Here is a 21,379-nt window from a genome sequence, read left to right as displayed (position 1 = left end):
CAGCAGCATGTTTCCTTTTACTAGGATATTTCCATAAGCTTTCAAAAATATCTGTGACCAACAAAAGTTCAATGTGTAAATACAATAACTAGAAGTAAAAAGATAAACATAAGCTTAAATGAACCACACCTCAGTTGCATTTACCTGTCCGGTGTGATGATGTTTAATGTCCCCAACGACGTCTGTAGTGCAAATTAACGACTTGTTAAAAATGCCTTTTTTTAAGAAGAGTAAAAACTTGTAACAAAGGGGTTTTACTGATGTATTTTATGTGGTTGAATAAAGTGTGAAAATTGCTCGAGTTTGTGTTTACCAAAGACCTTATTGAAGACACTAAACCAAAAACTCATTTAAAAACCCCATAGACTTCAACCAGACGTGCTAAAATTCTGTTTTGGCCTGCAAAAATACGTCATCCCTGCCGTAATCTATTGAATCCTGTTTTTGAATATTGCATTTATAGAGCCAAACATTAAACTAGTTCACTGGCAGCTGCTGATTGTTTACAGTTCAACAGAAGTTACTCATGACCTCATGACCTGACCTGCGATTCATGGAAAATACTCTTGTACAGAGAAGTCAACTCAAACTTTTAGATCAAATCAGCATTCACAGTTAACTCTCTTCCAATAGACACTGACTGATTTTTGAAGCACACACCTATGAAAACATATTTTAGGCATTACTGTTTCTATAACTAGAAAACATGAACTCCAACTGATCATATATCAACAGATATTAGCAGCAGGCAAATGAGAAAATTACCCCCATGATGCACATTATCCCTCAAAGCCTCAAGAGTTTTTCCAGTGTTGTGTCACAACAACCCACTGATTTTAAAAATGATCATGGTTAATTAATATTATTGGCCTGAATAACCATAAAAATTCCCACCCTGAAGTGTGACATGGTGGTGCATGTAAGGGGCTTTCCCCTCACCAAAACCACACAACTTCACCTGATGAGGAAACAGTGTCAGTGGAAACATGCACATGGAGGGGTTTGCAAATGCATGACTGATAATGCGATCTCCCTAATACCCTGCATCCTAAATTTGAATACAAATATCTTGAGGATTGAGATACTTGTGTAGCCGCGCATTTTTTGCAGAGATATTTCATCACAACGGTGACCTCTACACAACCAGTATACCCTTTGTTCTAAGTAGCCTAAAACCAGATCTGATTTAAAGGAAAGTTGGAAATACCAGAGAAAGTGGAAAATTACACATCAGAATTGATGGGTTACAATGACAAATTTATTCTACATTTGTATTAAATTACAGTATTTCAGTTTATTTGTTACTTAAATTAACAGTTCAATAAATACAAATAATATTAACTTTAGCATTACATGTTCATAAAAATGATAAGATCCACAAAACTCATAGAGTTTAGATTTTGACCTGTTTTAATATAAAACATATATGGGTCATTTCAGTTTTGGTGGGATTTTACTTTTACTTTATAATAATAATAATAATAATTAAAAAAGGTAAACACAAAATACAACACAATACAAAATTCTAAGGTAAACACATACCAAAATAAATAAATAAATAAATACATACTAAATGATCCTTGAGTATATTGTGCCATATTTTGAAGGATTTTTAGACCGCATTTCATAGAGCAAACACCCCAAAGAAGGTCTTTCCGTTGTCGCTTTCGACGCGAGGCAGGAGTGCTACAGTCGTATTGGTGCACAGCCTGTCTTCGGCTCGCAGGCTGAAGGCCGCACCGAGATAAATCGTGTTGTACCACAGATCGTCAGAGTCTGTCGCCTGCTCGCAGGCCGAGCGGATTGCGCTGAAAAGTGGCTTGTAGCTGCCATAGGAATCAGAGTAGCGGAACACTATGTGGCTCATTTGCACAACATCGTGGTCCTCAGGAATGTCAGTCTTGCATCTGATGTGGAAAGACACCTGACTGTAGACGAAGTAAATGCCATCCGTAGGAATGATGATCTCCCTTCCCGCTAATTTCAAGCCGCCTGAAGTGAAAGCCTGGTCCTGGTCCTTTCTCCAGTAAAGGGTGTCTTTGGACACTTTAGGTTCATACGCACCTGAAGGAGAACAACAAAAACATGGCCTTAGTCGGTGCTACTCAACAGGTTTTTGCTGCAGGATACAGATTTTACATTGGACATCAAGTGGAATCCTTACCACAATGGCTTATTTTATGGTATTGTTTAAAGGGATAGTTCACCCAAAAAATGAAACTTCTGTCATTAATTGCTCACCCTCAAGTCGTTCCAAACCCATAAGACCTTCAGTCATCTCCGGAAGACAAATAAAGATATTTTTGATGCATTTTGAGAGCTCTCTGACCCTCCCCATAGACGTAAAGGGTACTACCACGATCAGCTTCCAGAAATGTTGTAAGGACATCAGTAAAAATACTTTTTTCATTTTCAGTTTTGGGTGAACTCTCCCTTTGATACAACTCATAAATATACAAAGCTAATACATTTTTATAATTTCAAGTTGCCCAAATTAACATTAGTTAATATAATGAAAACAAGCATGAATAAAAACGAACAATAGTATAGGCTATGCAACATTAACCTACTGTAGATTAATAAATGCTATAAAAATTGTTGTCCAATAATTTATGGATACATTACATTGATAACATTAACAAAGTAAACATAAATGCTCTTAAAATGAAACACTGAAGTAATATTTATTTATTATTTAAACACTTTTAATCAATATTTCGTTGTCTTTGCAGCCACTACACAAAATATCAAAACTATGTTTATTAACACTGTAAGTGAAACAATATTTACTGTAATCAGTGTCATATTTTCTCTTAGTTTGTATCTTTTCAAGGATGAGAGCAGGTCATGCAAGCTGTTCATATTGTTGTCGGTATTTGATTCATTTCTAATTGACAGAATAATTTGAGTTTAAATGGTTTTTGACGACTTATTTTAAAAGTCAGTAAAAAAAGTGAAATCTGACACATATTTGTTTATCCTACATTTTTTGAAACATAACCAACTGATTAAAGCTTATAGTCTAGGCAACTTTTAGACTTCATACAATCACTCCCAAAACTATTTTGACTAGATATATTTGAAAAGTATAATGAAATGCAAAGCGGTATAAACTTTGAAAGCATTCTGAGGTGAGGTGATGTTCAGCGTTTATTTACACTTTAAGCACTTTTGAATCTAGCTTACCTGTTAAATGGATGGCAGCCTTGGAAGTGACGTTTTGCTTTGAAAGATGATCTCTTAATGTGAGCCTCAGCGCTGACGGGGAAAGACACAAAATAACTAATTTAGCACGATTCCGTTTCACAGGAAATCACATTATCTGATGTGGACGGAAAAAAAAAGAGGATCTGAAACCGAGGGTCTGAACTCACCATTTCCTCCTTCCTGATTGTTCTGAGACTAAAATGAACAAGAAACGTAACAATAAGTACACTGTAACGCACAAATATGTGGCTGAAATGGCATATTTACAATCACATGCATGATGTGCATGGGTCTTGGTTGTCACCTTGTTGAGCGTGAAGCAGACAGCGGCGGCGGCACACAGGGCCACAGCCAGCAGGACCCCACACACCCGCCAGACACCGGACGTCCTCCTCGACACCGTCACCTGCCGTGAGGGCAGCAATCCCCCTTCTTCAAGAAGCTGACTCTCAAGATCCATCATCACTGTCTATTAGTCCTCGCAAAGCTCAAGTTCAACTAGAAATTGCAATGTACAGATGCTGTCAGTACACTTTTAAATGGTCTTGTAAAGTCTCCTCAGCTCGGTTTATCACTTTAGTGTTTTTCTTTGTTGGTCTGTCGGTGTTGTGCTCAAAAAATGGTTCTTCATTCTTTTTAAAGCACACACAGGGGAACTCCAGTGATTCAGCGTAAAAGATGAGCATTGAGTGAAGACGAGAGCAGAAACCATCAAACACCCACTCACCTACACCCACTTACGAACACAAAATGAACTACTATTACTAAAAATAATCCAGTTGTTTTATAGACTATTGTTTACAGTTTTGTGACATTGTATCGTTCTAAAAACAAAAGTTCTTTATTGATCATTCTATGAAGAACCTTTCACTTCCATAGAACTTTTTCACCGTGCAAAAGGTTATTTATAGAGGAAAAATGTTTTATTAGACTTTTAAGATGTTATTCACACTAAGAAAAAAAATTATGTTTAGAATTGTTCATTGAAAGGTTCTTTCAAGAACCCAAAAGTTTCTATTATGGGAAGAAATAATGGAAAAAAAACCTCATTTTTGGAACCTTGATTTCAAGACAATACATTTTATACATGCATCGTGTGTGTGTGTGTGTGTGTATTGTTGTTTTTGAATATTAGTAATATGAATTCTCATAATTTAATTATACATTTTTATATAGATCTTCTTGTTAACTGTTCATTTGTTGTTAGAGTAAATCAAATTTTAGATTAGTATTTTGATGTTAAGCAGTTAAAACAAGACGTGTGTGATAAGATGACATCCCTAGAACTGTGATAGAAGGTCAGCATGTTGTTACTTGTGTTTTTATTATTTAACTGAATAATTATTCATTCATCAAGTTATTGTGTAATATTTCCAAGGAATGATATTTCAAATGTCATTATTCATCATAATATAGGTTAAGTGAGTAGAATCATTAAATCTTTATAGTGTAGCACTATTTCAACAATCCCTTTGATTAAAAATATAACTCTATACATAATTCATAGAACTGTATATTTCAGAATATAATTCAGAGGTCTCTCTTTCACTGGTATTCTGTTTGATTTCTCTGTAAGCATTCAACCAAAATACGCAATGCCAAATTTATATATAAAATGAAGTATTTTACGTTAATGGTACCCTTTTGTAATAAATCATTACAAATAATCACAATTATAATCATATTTATTTCACATATTCTGAAAATAAATCAGATGACATTGGAAAGAGGCTTTTCCTCCTCATACTAAGAATAAAAAAAAAACATTTGAATGGATTTTTCTCAGTTTTTTTTTTTTTTTTTTGTTGCAAAATTCTGCTCTGTTTTTTCCTAATTCAGTCCTCCGGTGCAAATGAGGTGAATGATGCAATATCCTCTTTTTTGTTTGTGTGTGTACTCATCATGACATGACTGAAAGAGTCAAAGGAAATAAGAGCTTTTGACACTTTCATAGGCCTCTCAGCATGAACGTGTGATAGCAGAGGAATTGTTCTGTCCATTGATCTCAGACAGAGGCTTTTCAGACAAGTCTTACAACATCAGTGTTTTGATGACTGTGGTATGTAAGTGTAGCTCTGCACACTGTTCGACAGGTAGACGCTTGTTAAAGCACAAACACAAAATAGCAACAGTTGAACATCATCCCAGAAAAAAAGGATTTTGCTGCAGAATTACATTTGAAAAGAAAACCTTCCAATTTTTACCATATCAAAAATGAGAGCAAAAAAATTCGATGAAAAGTTTAAATTTGCCTGTAAACGTCCCATCCCCCAACATCTCTTTGTAATTGGATTATTTATGGTTATTATGTAAATGTGTTATATATTATAAATGTGACACTTCAAATGTATTTTCTTGGGCTGAAATATATGGAGGGCAAAATATGTATTTCAAATGCTATTTTAAATATTAAAAATATATCTTTAGGAAAATTCTGTAGAAATTGGTAGAACATATATTTACATTTTGAAACATTTTAGCCTTTTTTATATATATATTTATGGCATGGGATTAAAGAATGAAACTCCACATTTCTTTGACCAGAATGTCATAAAATGTCACGAAAAGAAAGCATGAAAAATATGAAATATCAAACACATCAAAGACTTGTTGACTTTTTTAAAATAAATGTTTGACTTTTCAAATTTGGCTGATTTCAGGAGGGGGCGCTGCACTGTGACGACCTGTAGAAAGGTCATTCTATAGAAATGTCCACTTTTGGTATGGCAAAATGTCTTAAAATGTATTTATTTTTCTAAAATTTAAACTTAGAATTAGATTACCTTCTGACTTTATGAATACATATAAATGACAGCTTAATTATTTCTATTTAGCTTTTTTGTGCAATTATTTCAAGACTACATGAACCATTTTTTGTCACTGGTATTACCTTCTTTGTCAATATAAAAAGATTTTATTCAATATTTTTTCTTGATATTTTTTTCAGCACATGTAGTCAGAGTTACAGAAGAATAATGAAAATGCAAGAAATAAGGAGATAATGTTTTATTTATTTAATTTGAAAGAAATAAACAGTACGGTAACACAGTAACACAGCACAGTAACACCAGTGACACAATGAATCACAAGTGACATACATAAGACCTGATATTCTGATACTGATATACTATCAAATCATATGTTGTCAGTCATTGCATACTCACTAAATTAAGTAGTTTAATCCATTTTTATTATATATATATTTTTTTTTACAATTCCCTAACAATAAATGGTTCATACCAGTGACGTCAACTAACAACTAACTCATAAACTATTAATAAGCAGCAAATAAGGAGTTAATTGAGGCAAAAGTCATAGTTAATGGTTAGTTAATAGTGAGAATTGGACCCTAAAATAAAGTGTGACCAAAGCTTCATGTGAAATTGTGAGTTAAATGAGAAAATTTCTGATAATTGAAAAGAAACAGTGGACTTAACATGGGCTTTTTTCATAGATCTTTAGAAAATAGGAAGGAGGAAGTCAAGTGATGTCATCAGTGTGATTTTCATTACAAAATTACATTTTGTTTTTTTCAAACTGTAACCCCAGTGACACAAATCCTGGGGACCAATGTTTTCACTATATTTTTTATCATATTTATTGAACATTATATTTTATTATGTGGGGACAAGCAGCTGTGTGGTTCTTGGAATTCTTTATAATTAATTAAAAACAAATATTGCCACATTTATGGTGCAAGAACGTCTAATTGTTCAAATAACACATTGTTTTATTTTTAAATATAAAGGAAGGAAATACAACCTTTGCTAGGCCTTTTTCACAATGGAATCAATGTGATTGTCCCACTTCAGGTCCTGAGAGATGGTGGTTCCCAGGAATCTGAATGACTCCACTGCAGTCACAGTGCATACATAAGGTGATGATGATGTTCATGATGGTGAGTGGGGAAAGTGCAGGGGGTTTCTCCTAAAGTCCACGATCATCTCCACTGTTTTGACCGTGTTCAGTTCCAGGTTGTTAAGACTGCACCAGACAGCCAGCTGCTCGACCTCTTGTCTGTAAGCAGACTCATCACCGTCCTGGATGAGGCCGTTGACTGTAGTGTCGTATGCAAACTTTAGGAGCTTGACAGAGGGGTATTTAGAGGTGCAGTCGTTGGTGTACAGGGAGAAGAGCAGAGGGGAGAGAACACATCCCTGAGGGGCACCAGTGTTGGTGGAGCAGCTGTTTGATGTGAATTTCCCCAGTCTCACTAACTGTTGCCTATCTGTCAGAAAGCTAGTGATCCACTGACAGATAGAGCTAGGAACAGAGAGCTGGGTCAGTTTGGTCTGAAGGGCTGTTGGGATGATGGTGTTGAATGCCGAACTAAAGTCCACAAATAGGATCCTCACATAAGTCCCTGTTTTGTCCAGATGTTGCAGGATGAAGTGCAATCCCATGTTGATTGCATCATCCACGGACATATAAAATGAGTGTTTTATGTGTGTAGTGTTGCTGCATTGAGTGCATGTATACTGCTGTCTACTTAAAGAATAGCCTTTTAAGGACAATAAAGTCAAGTAAGTAAGTACGTAAAGATTTAATTTTTGTGTGAGAGAGAAACCTGTCGCGTTAACCCGGTGGAGGTGTGGCTGTCTGCCATGTACCGGCCATTTCCTTCTTTACATGCCGCTGCCCTGACATTTTATCCTACCCGTCAGATTTTCCCACCCGGTGTTCTGTCCTTTTGTCCTACGCTGTCAGATTTCCCTACCTCCCACTAAAACAGTGGGTAGTACAATTTGTCAGTATTAATGAGAAAAAGGACGCGATATTGATGTGCGCATGCGCATACGCAGTAAAAACATCTTGGTCCAAAGTTCCTCCAACTTCCTCACAATGAGTAGCCGAAGTTCGAGACAAAGTTACAAAGATCCAGAAAAAGACATTTGTAGCAGTACTTACCAGAAGTTGCCTGAAGGCTGCACACTATCCAGCATATGATCCGGCCCAGTTAGAGTCAAGAGCTGTTCCTCTTCTACCATTCCAAGCTTGGTTATCCACCCTGCTAGCCAGAGAAGCACACAGCGAGGGACATGTGGAGTGGTGGGAACTCTGCTGTGGATGAGGAAGAAGGCGTGGGTCAAAAGAGGAAGAATTATTGCCCGAAAAGTTGTTGAAAAGTGTATCATCTGCAGGAAAGCAAAGGCAAGAACCTACATGCAGATAATGGGAAACTTACCTGAAGAGAGGTCAAGTCCTGCTGCATCATTCAAGTTTACATCCGTTGACCTATTTGGATATGCCCTAGTCTGATCCTAATACAAACTTTTTTGGAGCGAGACCTGTCCTAAAGGAGATTTACACTTACCTAAATCAACAGAATAAAGAGTAGCTTGAAGAGTATTGGAGCCAGAAATGAAACCACCTGGACGTGGAAAATCCTTCTGGCTGATTCACCTCACCGAAACGGGGACGCTGAAGCTGCTGTTAGAGTCACTAAGAGAGCCCTCCAAAGTCTTGGCAATGTAGAAGGCCTTACCTTCAGTTAGTTCCTGACTGTGCTCCAGCTAGCTGCCAATCTTGCTAATGAGAGACCCATTGACGCCAGAGTTCAAAGCAGAGAAGAGCGCATCCAGTACATCACACCAAATAATCTGTTGCTTGGTTGAACCACAAAAAGTGGAGACTTCAAAACTGTCGACTACACCATTTATCCATTCAAAAGACTCAAAGAAGTAAAAACTATAGTCAACAACTTCTGGAAGTCCTGGAGCCAACTCGCTGGTCCGAACCTGTTCGTTCGCAGTAAGTGGCATACTGTTGAAAAGAACGTTGCCGTTGGAGACATAGTTTGGCTATGCGATCAGAACGCACTGAGAGGGCAGTTTAGACTTGCAAAAGTCATCGGCATAAATCCTGATTACAGAAGTGTTGTTTAGATGTTTATGTGAGGGTCTGTCCAAGCTCTAGTATTTCGGTGAGGAATCCAAACCTGGTGCCAGAGATCCCAAATTGAGTACCATTCTGCAGTGGGAAGTCCGGCGCCTTGTGGTCCTCGTACCAGTGGAAGATAAAGTCATAAAGTTGGAGACCAGCCCACTTGAGAATGTGATATTAATGGGCATCGTCACAAAAAAGATTGAGTGGGAGGTGTCGCGTTAACCTGGTGGAGGCGTGGCTGTCTCCCGTGTACCCGCCATTTCCTTCTTAAGATATTAGAAGCTCATGCCCCGTTCAGTCAGTGGTTTAACATGATATTATATATATATATCCATATATATATATATATATATATATATATATATATATATATATATATATATATATATATATATATATATAAAATTTATTTATTTATTTATTTATTTATTCATTGTTGTTGTTTAAAGGTTTTTCACCTGTTACTCCAGATCCTGATCCTGTTACATTGGTACCTGTTTAACTGGTCAAAATGAATATTTTACCTCACAGCTAGAACACTTGACAAAACCACTGGAGTGGAGTGGAAACTGTGGTATGCCACTATGCCAACAACACTGTGTCAAAAAAACTTTTTGATTTAGTTTCCAGCGCATTGCTAATGTATGAGCCAAATGATGCAAGTTTTCAGCATACCACATGAGAGGGTTTCAATATACATACGTAGGCTTCTACTGGAGAACTCTAAAGTAGGACATTTAAAAATAGTGTAGAGAATCTCTGCGGTCACATTTCAGCGTAACTACTCAACTGAGAAACACAGAGCTCTCTTTTAGGCCTTCATTTGATCAGTGACTTTATTATAGAACAATAGATATGTTTAAAACATAATCTTTTTATTGAGATATTGTCTCTCAGGCAATAGCGTGTTGACTAAAACATGATACTTGTGATTGTAAATATTGACAGATTCCCCTGAAATTACTGAACTGTTTATTCATCCTCCTTCCTAATTATGACATTACATTTTTTAAATATTGTCAGCCTCTCCAAAGGAAGTGAAACTGAGTCTTAGGTCAGAAGGGAAATTAAAAATAGAGCTCAAAAAGTTGGGTCATGGGATGCCGTTTTCAGAGGTACACAACACGCTCATGCTCATGCCCTGAAGTAATGACATAACAGCAGTGTTCATGAAATTGCCCATATTTGGTATATATGTCCTCACCAAAAAGTAGTATACTTCAACTTTATTTTACTCAAGTTTATTTTAAACTATACTGATAGTTTGCTAATTAAAAACTTTGTACACCTTGAAATATAGTCTCAGTATGGTAGTTTTATACTGCAAATATATTCATACGTTTTAAGGCATTATAATGAATGCATAATGCATTGTAAAAAAAAAAAAAAAACTTATAATATGTTGTCTCATCTCATGAATATTCATAAGAACAGTTTAATATATTATAAAATGTACGTATTTGTGGTTATAGCTTTTAAGAGTTTGATAATTTATAACAATGAACACGTTGCATCAACTTTTACAATGGATTATATTTCTCACAGTTATAATGTATTATAAGTCTCTTATCTTGCAATTTTTCTGATGCTACTTAAAGCGGTCAAAGACCACTTATAAGTAGTAGTAATAATAATATTAATAATATTTTTTTCTCTCAAACAGCCATAAGATCAGATTTCAGATCAGATGAATGTGTAATATGACACATTTGCTTTGAACTATTTTAATTGTAATATCATTTTGATGCTACCCTTTAGACAGCTGTTGATAAGTAACTCTGCAACTACATATCAACTAGCGGTCATTAGAGTATTAGTATGTCTGCTACTGTAAATATATACTTACACTTTATTTTGATGGTCAACCAACAGATAAACAGACTATAAATGTCTTTGCAAGTATATCATCTTATTCTACCTTACTAGATTCTACCATTCTTGAGCAAACTTATACTCTAATGAGAGTTAGTTGGCATGTAGTTCCAAAGCTGCTTATAGTCGATTGATTAAGGTGACAATCAAAATAAAATATAACCATATAAAACATATTATATGAGTATTAAGCTCACATCAATTAATTAACATTTGTTCCACAGGAAACACTCACTTAACATCTAACCACCCACAAGCTGTAGTAAGATACTGTTACAATCCATTATACTGTAAATGAAGTTGATCTCACATATAATATTGGTTTATGGTACGGCAATCTAACATTAAAACAAAAGAACATACTCTCACAAATAACTAATCAAGCAAATAAGATTACTGGACAAAAACAACAGCCACTTCAGAGCTTGTTCGATCATTTTATGAGTAAAATGGCAATTGCGATTTTTAAAGATAACACACACCCTCTTCTATGCTTTTGAATTGCTCCCATCTGGGCGTAGACTAAAAATTCCCTTAGCTAGGAAAATATTTTCTTCCATTGGCAGTGATTATCTTGAATCGTACAGTATTTTAATTGAAACAATAGAATTGCTGTCGATATTTTACATTTTTTCTTTCTTACAGTGTTTAACTATTTTTTGTATTTGTGCTGTTGATGTGTGATGTGATTTTTAAGCAGTGAATGTATGTCAAAGAAAAATTTCCTCTCTGTGAAAACAGACTGGACAATAAAGTTCAATTAATCAGTCAATTTAATATGGTGTTCATTGTGTTATAAATAATCATACTCTTAAATTTATAACCACAAATACTTAAGTATTATGATGTATTATAATTGTTTGTTATGATTATTCATGAGTTGATATAATATAGTATACATTTTTTATAATACATTATGCATTCATTATAATGCCTTAAGAATGCCCTTATAGTGTATTATAAATACGGGCTTCATAGAAAGTGTTACCGAAATAACATTTTGAACAAAAAGCTGAATAAAGTTTTAAAACATCAAAATATAGATGGAGTCGATCAACACCCCAAAACTTGACTTTAATTATTACCACTTCATCAGTCGACATTTTATTCCATAACGCTACAGTTTTGATGCTGCTTCATGTCAGATGATCATGTTAGATTACGTGTGTTAGTATCTGGTGTTGCTCTTTTCTTCTTCACTTGTGTGTGTGTGTGTTTTTTTTTATTCTGTACAGAAGATGTGTACTAGTGCCCTCTACTGTATAATAATGAAAACACAGATTCAATGAGCACAAGTATAGCTCAAATATATTTAGACTTTTTGTAAGTATATGTTGAGTATACTTAGGTGTCATTTTAAAATTCATTTCTAATGAGTACATAAAGCCCATTTCTGAGAAGTACATAAAAAGTAAACTGAAAGCATACTTTCCTATTTTTAGTTTAAAAGTATACTAATAGCACACTTGAATAAACTTCTTTATCGTAAGGGTGACAAAGAAATGTGACCCCCAGCTTCCTCCATGTGCAGCATCATGGGATAAACTGACTCCCACATACAGTATTTGTTGGCATATTTGAGTCTGACAGCGACTGAGATGTTGAAAGATAAGGGGAATTCAGACATCTGAGTAATCTAGCATTTGTCTGACTGATCTCATAATCTTGTACAATAAAAAAGCTCCCTCTTAATTTAAACAGAGACCGCACACTAATTTTTTACAGGTATTGGTGGAAAAATCATTTGTTCATTGCAGTGACATATGTATGTGCCATTGCAAAATATTGGAAGTAATTAGTAATGGAAGTAAGTATTAATAAACAAGATATTATATCATGTGTTGTTTTTTGTAAAGAAATATTGCAAATGCACACTGGTTTTACAATTATAAAACAACAGAAACACTGTTCACTGTCTGATAATATCTAATGCTATGACATTTAAAAAAAAAAGTGTCCAAACGCATTTACAATAATATATACACTAATATACATTACTGTTGAAAGTTTGAGCTCGGTAAGATATTGTATAGTTTTGAGTGTCATTTGTGCATTTATTTCCTGTAGCTCAACTGGTAGAGCACTGCGCTAGCAAGCAAGCAAGCGCAAGGTTGGGGGTTCAATTCCCCGGGAACACATGATATGTAAAAAAAAAATTGACAGCCTGAATGCACTGTAAGTCGCTTTGGATAAAAGCGTCTGCTAAATGCATAAATTTAATTTAATTTAATTTAATTTATTTGATCAAAAAATACAATCAAAACAACAATATTGTGAAATATTATAACAATTAAAAATTACTGTTTTCTATTTGAATATATATTTATATGTAATTTATTCCTGTGATCAAAGCTGAATTTTCAGAATCATTACGTCTTCAGTGTCACATGATCCTTCAGAAATCAGTCTAATATGCTGATTTTCTGCTCAATAAACATTTCCTATCATTATCAATGTTGAAAACAGTTGTGCTAATTATTATTATTATTTAAGAAACCGTGATTCTTCCTATATATATATATATATATATTTTTTTTTTTTTCTTTTTTTTTTGATTCTTATAAATACAACGTTGTTCAAAAGTATTAAAATATACATATTTTGTAGCATTATAAATGTCTATATTGTCAGTGTAATGCATCCTAGCTGAATAAAAGTATTAATTTCTTTGAAAAACAATCTCATTGACCTTTTGAACAGTAGTGTATATATTATGCATATGCCCCATAAAGTCTTTGCACGTGATCCTATGCGATGCAAATATTGTTATGCTACAAGTCAGTGTATGTGGTGATACCCAGTTATTGGGTCAGAGGAACATCCTTTTGTGAGTGTCTAGTTTCACATCTGAAACAAGGTTTCCTCTGTCTCCTACATTCACCTTTTTGGGCTGGAGGCTTTACCTCTGACACATAGGGCTGAGATTGTGGGTGGGGGACAAATCACACTCCCTAAATACTTCAAGGTCTGGAATTTTTTTTTTTTTTTTTATGATTGCTCATTTTGAATAGCTGTGGAAAACACACACACACACACACACACAAAAGTGACCTTTCTACAAACTTCCAGCACACACGCACCTGCTGCAGGCTTCTGCTGAATAGATATGTTGTAATCCTCAATAGACCACAATTTCCTAACTCTTCAATCGTCTTTAAAAAGAATTATCATACACAATATGTTGTGCAAAACTTCATATAAATGTGTGTATTTACTTGTGGAAGGCCGTTTTTACATTAGATTTTTCCAATAGAATTTAAACATTTGTGTCTTGAGAATGAAACATTCACCACAAAAAAAAAGGTTAAAGCTTGAGAAGTAAATAAATAGCTATATATATATATATATATATATATATATATATATATATATATATATATATATATATATATATATATATATATATATATATATATATATATATATATATATATATATATATAAATATTAATACTAAATAAAAAAAATTGGTAGACCTTAGGATCTTAGGAGCAAATGAGATAACCTGTCCCATCACCACTCCCACATATACGTTACGGCAGATTGATCAAACCCATAGACAGTAAAAGAAATCAAACCCCGTTTAGAATGTTCGCTGGACAGCGATTTCCGCTGATGGATGGCTTTTGTAGAGTAGTGACTGAAAGGGCATGCGTTCAGAGTAGTCAGCGCAGTTTGTACACTGTGGGGATTTAATGGAAATTTCCACTACTTTTGAATGATCAAAAACACAACATTTCCAGGAGACTGGACTGGAGTTATTTGTTGGAAGGGACGGAGTAGGAAGTGGAGGATGGATGAATCTGAGCCTGGGTTTGGAGAGGAAGGTAGGCCAAAATGCAAGAAAAAGAAATTGAGTAAACCAGATGATGAGGATATGGATATCTTTGTAAGGAAGGAAAAATATATGGTATTTATTTCCATGATAAAGGAGGGAGTATCTTTTGCTGATTGGAGTCTTATTCAGCTAACGAATTGTGTACATAAGGAGATAGGGAAAGTAATCAGGGCGAAGGAATTGAGGAATGGGTCACTGTTGATAGAATGCATTGATGAGGAACAACAGAAGAAAGCAGTTAAGATAAAAAAAGATGAATGGCCAGGGAGTGAGAGGTGTAATAGCCTGTGACAAGGAACTGATTAGAGGAGTTATAACTGGGATCCCAGTAAAAGATTCAATTGAAGAGTTGTTGAGAAACATACAAAATGTGAAAATAAAAGAAGTTAAGCATTTGAAAATGAAAAGGGATGGTGTTTTGAGTGAAAGTCTGTCAATATTGCTAACGTTTGATGAAAACTGACTCCCTGAGAAGGTTTATATTGGGTTCATGAGCTATAATGTCAGGGTATTGAGGTGTTGCCAAAGGTATTTGCATGTGGCTGCTGTGTGCAAAGGGAAGATTAGGTGTAGCAAATGTCAAGGAGAACATAAGTATGATGAATGTGAAGAAGGGGCAACTAAAAATTTTTGCAATTGTGGTGGTGACCATAGTACGGCATATGAGGTTTATTAACGTATGAGAGAAGTTCAAAAGATGAAAAAAGCAAGGAATGTCCTATGCAGAAGCAGTCTTAAGGGGGGGGGGGTTCACTCAATATCCTGTTAATCTTGAGTACCTATAGAGTAGTACTGCATCCTTCATAACTCCAAAAAGTCTTTAGTTTTACTTGTCTTACTTGAACTGTCAGCTGCTTTTGACATGGTTAACCACCAGATCCTACTGTCAACCCTACTGGCAAAGGGCATCTCAGGAACCGCACTAGTTGAGTCTTACCTATCAAATAGATCCTTAAAAGTATCTTGGAGAGGTGAGGTGTCCAATCACAACATCTCAGTACTGGGGTGCCTCAGGGCTCAGTTCTTGGACCACTTCTCTTCACTGTCTACATGGCATCATTTTGTCCTGTCATTCAGAAACATGGCTTTTCATACCACTTCCATGCTGATGACACTCAACTCTACCTCTCATTCCATTCTGATGATCCAATGGTAGCTACTCGCATCTCAGCTTGTCTATCAGACATTTCTTATTGGATGAAGGACCATCACCATCAACTCAACCTTGCCGAGACCGAACTGCTTGTGGTTCCAGCCAACCCATCTTTTCATCACAATTTCACCATCACGTTGGGCACATCAACCATAACTCCTTCAAAAACTGCCAGAAACCTTGGAGTTATGATTGATGATCAGCTTACTTTCTCAGACCACATTGCTAAAACTGTCTGGTCCTGCAGTTTTACTTTATTCAACATTAAGAAGATCAGGCCCTTTCTATCTATTCTCTTTTCTATTATTATTATATAATTATAAAAAAAGACCTCCAACACTAGCTTGCTCTATTCTTTTTCAATTTCTATTTCGTTTTCGTTTTATTTATTATATTATTTAAAACCCCTTGCTATGTGTACTGCATTTAAGCTAACTGAGACTCGTTATAGCACTTATATATCATTGCTCTTTTTTTTATTATTGCTATCATTGTCCTCATTTGTCGCTTTGGATAAAAGCATCTGCTAAATGACTAAATGTAAATGTAAATGTAAATATAAAGTAAATAAGATTGCAGATTCAGGGAGAGCTAGACATGAGGAACTGGTGTTGTCCAGGCTGAGGATTGGGCACACCAGACTTAATGGTACCTTATTTCTGATGAAAAAGCAAAAAGTCTTGATTCATCATCAGAAATATCATCAAGATGGGCAGAAGCTTATTTCTCAAGTAGAGGCCAATTAAATTGTCTTTGAATATATAAATATTTTACAAAGAAGTGCTGGGAAGATTTTATTTATTTATTTTTCTTTTCTTTTTTTAAAGAATAAAGGTCTTTTTAAGAATAATTTAATTTTATGGAGAAAATGTAACCATTGTTCTACGCTCCAGTCCAGCAGTGGCGGTAATGCAACAAATAGTTGTCAACCGCGATTAAAAAAAAAAAAAAAAAGAAGAAGAAGACCAAACCCGGAAGTGAAGATGGCGACCGCCTACGAGAGGTTCAACCTGTAAGTTAAAACTTTTATTCGAGCGCACAGACAGATATAAACGCACACGGCGCCCGGTTTCGCTTTAATGAAGGTTGTCTCTTTTAATGGCAGCGTCTGCGGGCGCTGTCAGGAAGCGTTGTTTCTAGTCCAGGGCTGTTTTCTGTTGTGGTGGAAGTGCACTGGCTTAAGCCGTTCAGACTCTGTTTAGATTGGCGGTTTCATAAGCCAGTGAGCTGCATTTCTAGAATTAAACGCGAATCTTTATACTGCATTACGAGAACATAACTCGCCAAATGCTGTCCAGGAAGCTCACTGGGTTTTTTATGCATTGATTTGAGTTTGAACAGCAGCTGTGCTCATTTCTAGTGGACTAGGGTGTTCATTGGACTGTGCATTCGGATGCTGAAGACAGTTGAAGCATACTGATCTGTTTTTGTATGTATAAAAAGAGTGATTATATGGCATGCTTGCTGTATGATGCACAATTAATTTCTGGTTAATTGAGGAAGTGAAACTGAAGGTGAGCCACTGAGAGGGAGGTGAACCTGAGTGGAATCTCTCCAGCCCACAGCTTACATGAAGATGATTCTGAGTTATCAGACACTCAGCCACTGGAAGGAGTTACAGTGGTCTTATTTCGTTTTCTGGTCTGGTAACAGTAGTTCTGAGAAACAAGATTTTTTTTTTTTGCACTGACATTATTTATCATGACAGTTGAATGGAATGAATAGATAGTTTGAGATAAGTGTTGCAAATTTATTTAATAATAAACACTAAAATACAAATGGGTTGCATGCAAACCTTTGACTGTTATTACAACAGTGACTGTAACTAAAACCATTTTTTCAAATATACATTCTTACTCACAAATGAAGTAAAAAAATATAATGAATTTATAGTGCATGTATATTCAGCAAAATGTTCCTCTCTAGAATTTTTATTTTTATTTTCTAGCTAACTAATGCGTTTATGCACATTGAATGGCTTTCCCAATGTTACATGCCATATTGTTTACAAGTTGGTTTCTAGATTCAGCAATTCAATGTTTACATAAGACATTTCAGTAAGTTGCACTTTTGATTTCAACATACCTGGTGTTTATTCTTATTTTGGCATAATATTTTGGTCACTTTATATATATATATATATATATATATATATATATATATATATATATATATATATATATATATATATTTTTTTTTATCAGTGTGTCAGAAACATACATCATTTGGCCTCTTTTCATTTTAAAAATACAGTACAGTAATAAATACAGTGATGTATATATGTCTACATGTTTCACAATTTAAGTAATGTGTCTGTTTTTGCATAAAAGTAATAGTGAATTATGCTTATATCACAATTGTCACAATGCAAATGATAATTATTATTCGTTTTTTTAATTTAATAAGAATTATTTTTGAATTTAACATTTCTTTTATTTAATGACGTGAACCAGACATATTAATTTAGTCTTTGTGAGATTCACCACTATGCTTACTGAATGCCAAAATATAAATGATTGTTGTGACTTCTCTAATTATGTAATTTGCCTATTTTTGTTTAGAGATACAGTAAGCCCTTCAGTTTTATGAATGGAATCTTTTCCAATAAACAGAACATTGCCAATGGTACTACAGCTGACAAAAGCTTGTCTGAACTATAATGGCATAGTTTATATTAAGCCAAACCCTTGCACCACAGTGTGTTTGCTGAGACTCTTCACCATGCACATAGTTCATGTGAATTTGTCACCACTGAAACCACAAAACTGCAGGCTAAGGTTGAACATCTGGGTTGTTTTTACTTGCATGACCTGATCAGAAGGCTCAGAGAATAAAAAAAAAAAAACGAAATGTAGTTACATATATGTGTAATGAAACCAAACTCTGAGAATTCAAGGAAATGTTGAGACCGATTTCTTAGACCTCTGCAGTCATGGGTAATGGGACAGAGGTTAGCTGTGCAAAAACTGCATGTTTTCCTATTTGCAAACTCATCCAGCGGTGCACAGAAAGTGGCAGCTCAGCATTTTGGTAAGGAAGAATTTGGTGTCCCATTAAAGTGGGACAAGCATGTGAGATGTCGTTACTGAAACTGACTCTCAAACTCCTCACATTGTGGAAACTTGCATTATGAGACAGTGTCTGTCTGTAATTTTCTCTTAGATGAGAATTAATTTCAAGCTATTATGTTTCAGACACTGTTTTTGCCTTAATGATATCATCATCTCCACTTGAATGTATTGCATATACAATTCCTTTATCCAGTGCTGTTTATCACATTCACAATAATCTAAAAGGAGAAAAGGGTCAGAATAGACTCGCTGCTGTGGTTAATCAGAAAGAGTTAGGTTTATTTGTTGAAAACAAAACATTGTCTTTTATTCTGCTTTTCCATAGGCATGCAACACCTGAGAAGTTCTACATTGAGGCCTGTGATGATGGAGCTAATGACGTGTTGGTTATTGATAGGGTGTCCACCGAGATGACCCTCTCAGGTACAGCTCAAATACAGTGTATTCCAGTTCATCTTGAATACAAACGGCCCTTTTTATGATTACAAATTAGTACTATATATATATATATATATATATATATATATATATATATATATATATATATATATATATATATATATAATTTTTTTTTTTAAAGAGCTTAATACTTTCACTCTGCAAGGACACATTAAATTGATCAAAAGTGACAGTAAAGACATTTATAATGTTATAAAGGATTTCTATATCAGAAAAAGGTCTGTTCTTTTTAACTGTCAAAGAATCCTGAAAAAAATGCACCACAAGCATATGAAGCAGTACAAGCATTTAAAAAAATGTATAATAACCAGAAATGTGTCTTGAGCAACAAATCTGTATATTAGAAGGATTTCTGAAGGATCATGTGACTCTGAAGACTGGAGTAATGATGTAAATGTAAGCTTTGCATCACAGGAATAGATTACATTTTAACATACAGTAAAACAATAAATTATTCAGACATCTATAGTTTGTTTAGCTGAGTCTGGACAACAAAATAAAGTAAAGTGAAATATTATACCCATACAGTCTTCATACAGTGGACAACCAGAAAAATTTATGGAAAAATGTGGAACCAAAAATGATTCAGACATTTTGCCCTGACCATGTTTTGCTTCTGTGTTATCTGACATTATCAAAATGTATTTGTTTAACTCTTGAGTTCTTGTAATATTTTTTTTCCTCATTTCATAAACTATAACGAATAAACTGTAAAAAACGTGTGAAATGTTGAATAAATGAAGGTGTCATTTTAAATTGTGTTGATATTTCACAATATTATTATTTTTGATCAAATAAATGCAGCCTTGTTGAGCCCAAGAGAAAACTATATTAAACTATATTTCAATTTATCACAATTTCAGGTTACTAAAAGTGAATAGATTAATTAAACGGCTCTGAAGGTTAAGCACCTCGTTTCTCTGACCGTGTGAAAAAGTACAGTGAAAGATTTATAGTTTGGGCAGCAGTGATCTGACATTTATGAACAGCTACAACTTCTAATGGAGTCAGACCTTTCAGACTATACAGCCATCGATGAAAAGTTACAGCGGCTGTTTGGACTTTCTTACAATTCTCCGTTTTAATGGTGACTTCCTTGCAAAGGGGCATTTCATCAGTATTGGCAGTTTGATGTTTTCTGTTTGAGGTAGTTGCTGTGTTATAGCACAGCACAGGTCTGTTACTTCCTCTCATTGAAGCAAAGACGTATATAAATTATGCAATCTGCAAAACGGGTTACTGTGACTTGAATGGTGCATTAATGTTTTTTCCTCTTGAAGGTATTAAGGACATCCCCCCATCAGGCGTCACCAGACCCATCTGTGGAATCATGGGAACTATTCGGCTGGTGGCTGGTAGGTTCTATGTTATCACGATGTTCCGATTTTCCATAGAATTCGGAACGTTGATTGTATGACGTTTACTTTTGATTACCATGATGCATGACTTTTCTTTTTTTTGTTGGTTCTACAGGGATGTACCTCATAGTCATCACCCGGAAAAAGAAAGTGGGCGACCTGTTTGGCCACACTGTGTGGAAAGCGCTGGAGTTTGATGTGATTTCTTATAAGAAGACCATTTTGCACCTCACAGACATTCAGGTCATTAAAGTCCCTAACCTCAACCTTCAGTTTAATGCTGATGTATGTGACACCTCGAGTAGAAAGAGGGCTATAAATGTCATTCGTTGTTTGATCAGTTGCCCAATGTGTCTCTATATCATAACCAAAGGTTTCCTGCTCTGAACTTTTAGGACTTTTTTCCTTTTACAGAAGCCTCTACATTTCTTAGAAGTGCTGTAAGAACAATGCAACAGATTCACCCCCGGCTTGTGAAATTGGGTGTACTCATACAGTACATTTTTCATTTGAGCCCACGCTCCGAGCGCAGCGA

General features: G+C 35.0%; 2 protein-coding genes across 3 annotated transcripts in view; one reads left to right on the top strand and one right to left on the bottom strand.

Annotated features, from left to right (window-relative positions):
* Positions 1–1,222: 1,222 nt before the first annotated feature.
* Positions 1,223–3,915, bottom strand: LOC127935061 (tumor necrosis factor). Its single transcript, XM_052532651.1, has 4 exons — positions 3,512–3,915; positions 3,375–3,402; positions 3,187–3,258; positions 1,223–2,064 (listed from the first exon to the last, which is right to left on the bottom strand). Exons 1-4 carry the CDS (start codon positions 3,668–3,670, stop codon positions 1,625–1,627), a joined length of 699 nt encoding a protein of 232 aa, XP_052388611.1. The 5' UTR covers positions 3,671–3,915; the 3' UTR covers positions 1,223–1,624.
* Positions 3,916–16,868: 12,953 nt separating this feature from the next.
* The window catches only part of LOC127934857 (phosphatidylinositol-3-phosphatase SAC1-A), a 19,168-nt gene continuing 14,657 nt past the window's right edge, over positions 16,869–21,379 (top strand). Inside the window, exons 1-4 of one of the 2 annotated variants that reach the window (XM_052532379.1) lie at positions 16,869–16,968; positions 19,353–19,450; positions 20,767–20,841; positions 20,960–21,087. In XM_052532379.1, coding sequence (XP_052388339.1) covers positions 16,940–16,968; positions 19,353–19,450; positions 20,767–20,841; positions 20,960–21,087 — 330 coding nt within the window. In that variant the 5' untranslated portion in view covers positions 16,869–16,939. Of the gene's footprint in view, positions 16,969–19,352; positions 19,451–20,766; positions 20,842–20,959; positions 21,088–21,114 lie in introns of those variants that run through there. The other variant, XM_052532380.1, reaches the window with a different exon arrangement.

The sequence above is a fragment of the Carassius gibelio genome, chromosome A19 (genome assembly GCF_023724105.1).
Source record: "Carassius gibelio isolate Cgi1373 ecotype wild population from Czech Republic chromosome A19, carGib1.2-hapl.c, whole genome shotgun sequence".
Lineage (NCBI taxonomy): Eukaryota > Metazoa > Chordata > Actinopteri > Cypriniformes > Cyprinidae > Carassius > Carassius gibelio.
Note: the sequence above shows the minus strand (reverse complement) of the source record. Positions and strands in the feature narration are given on the sequence as shown.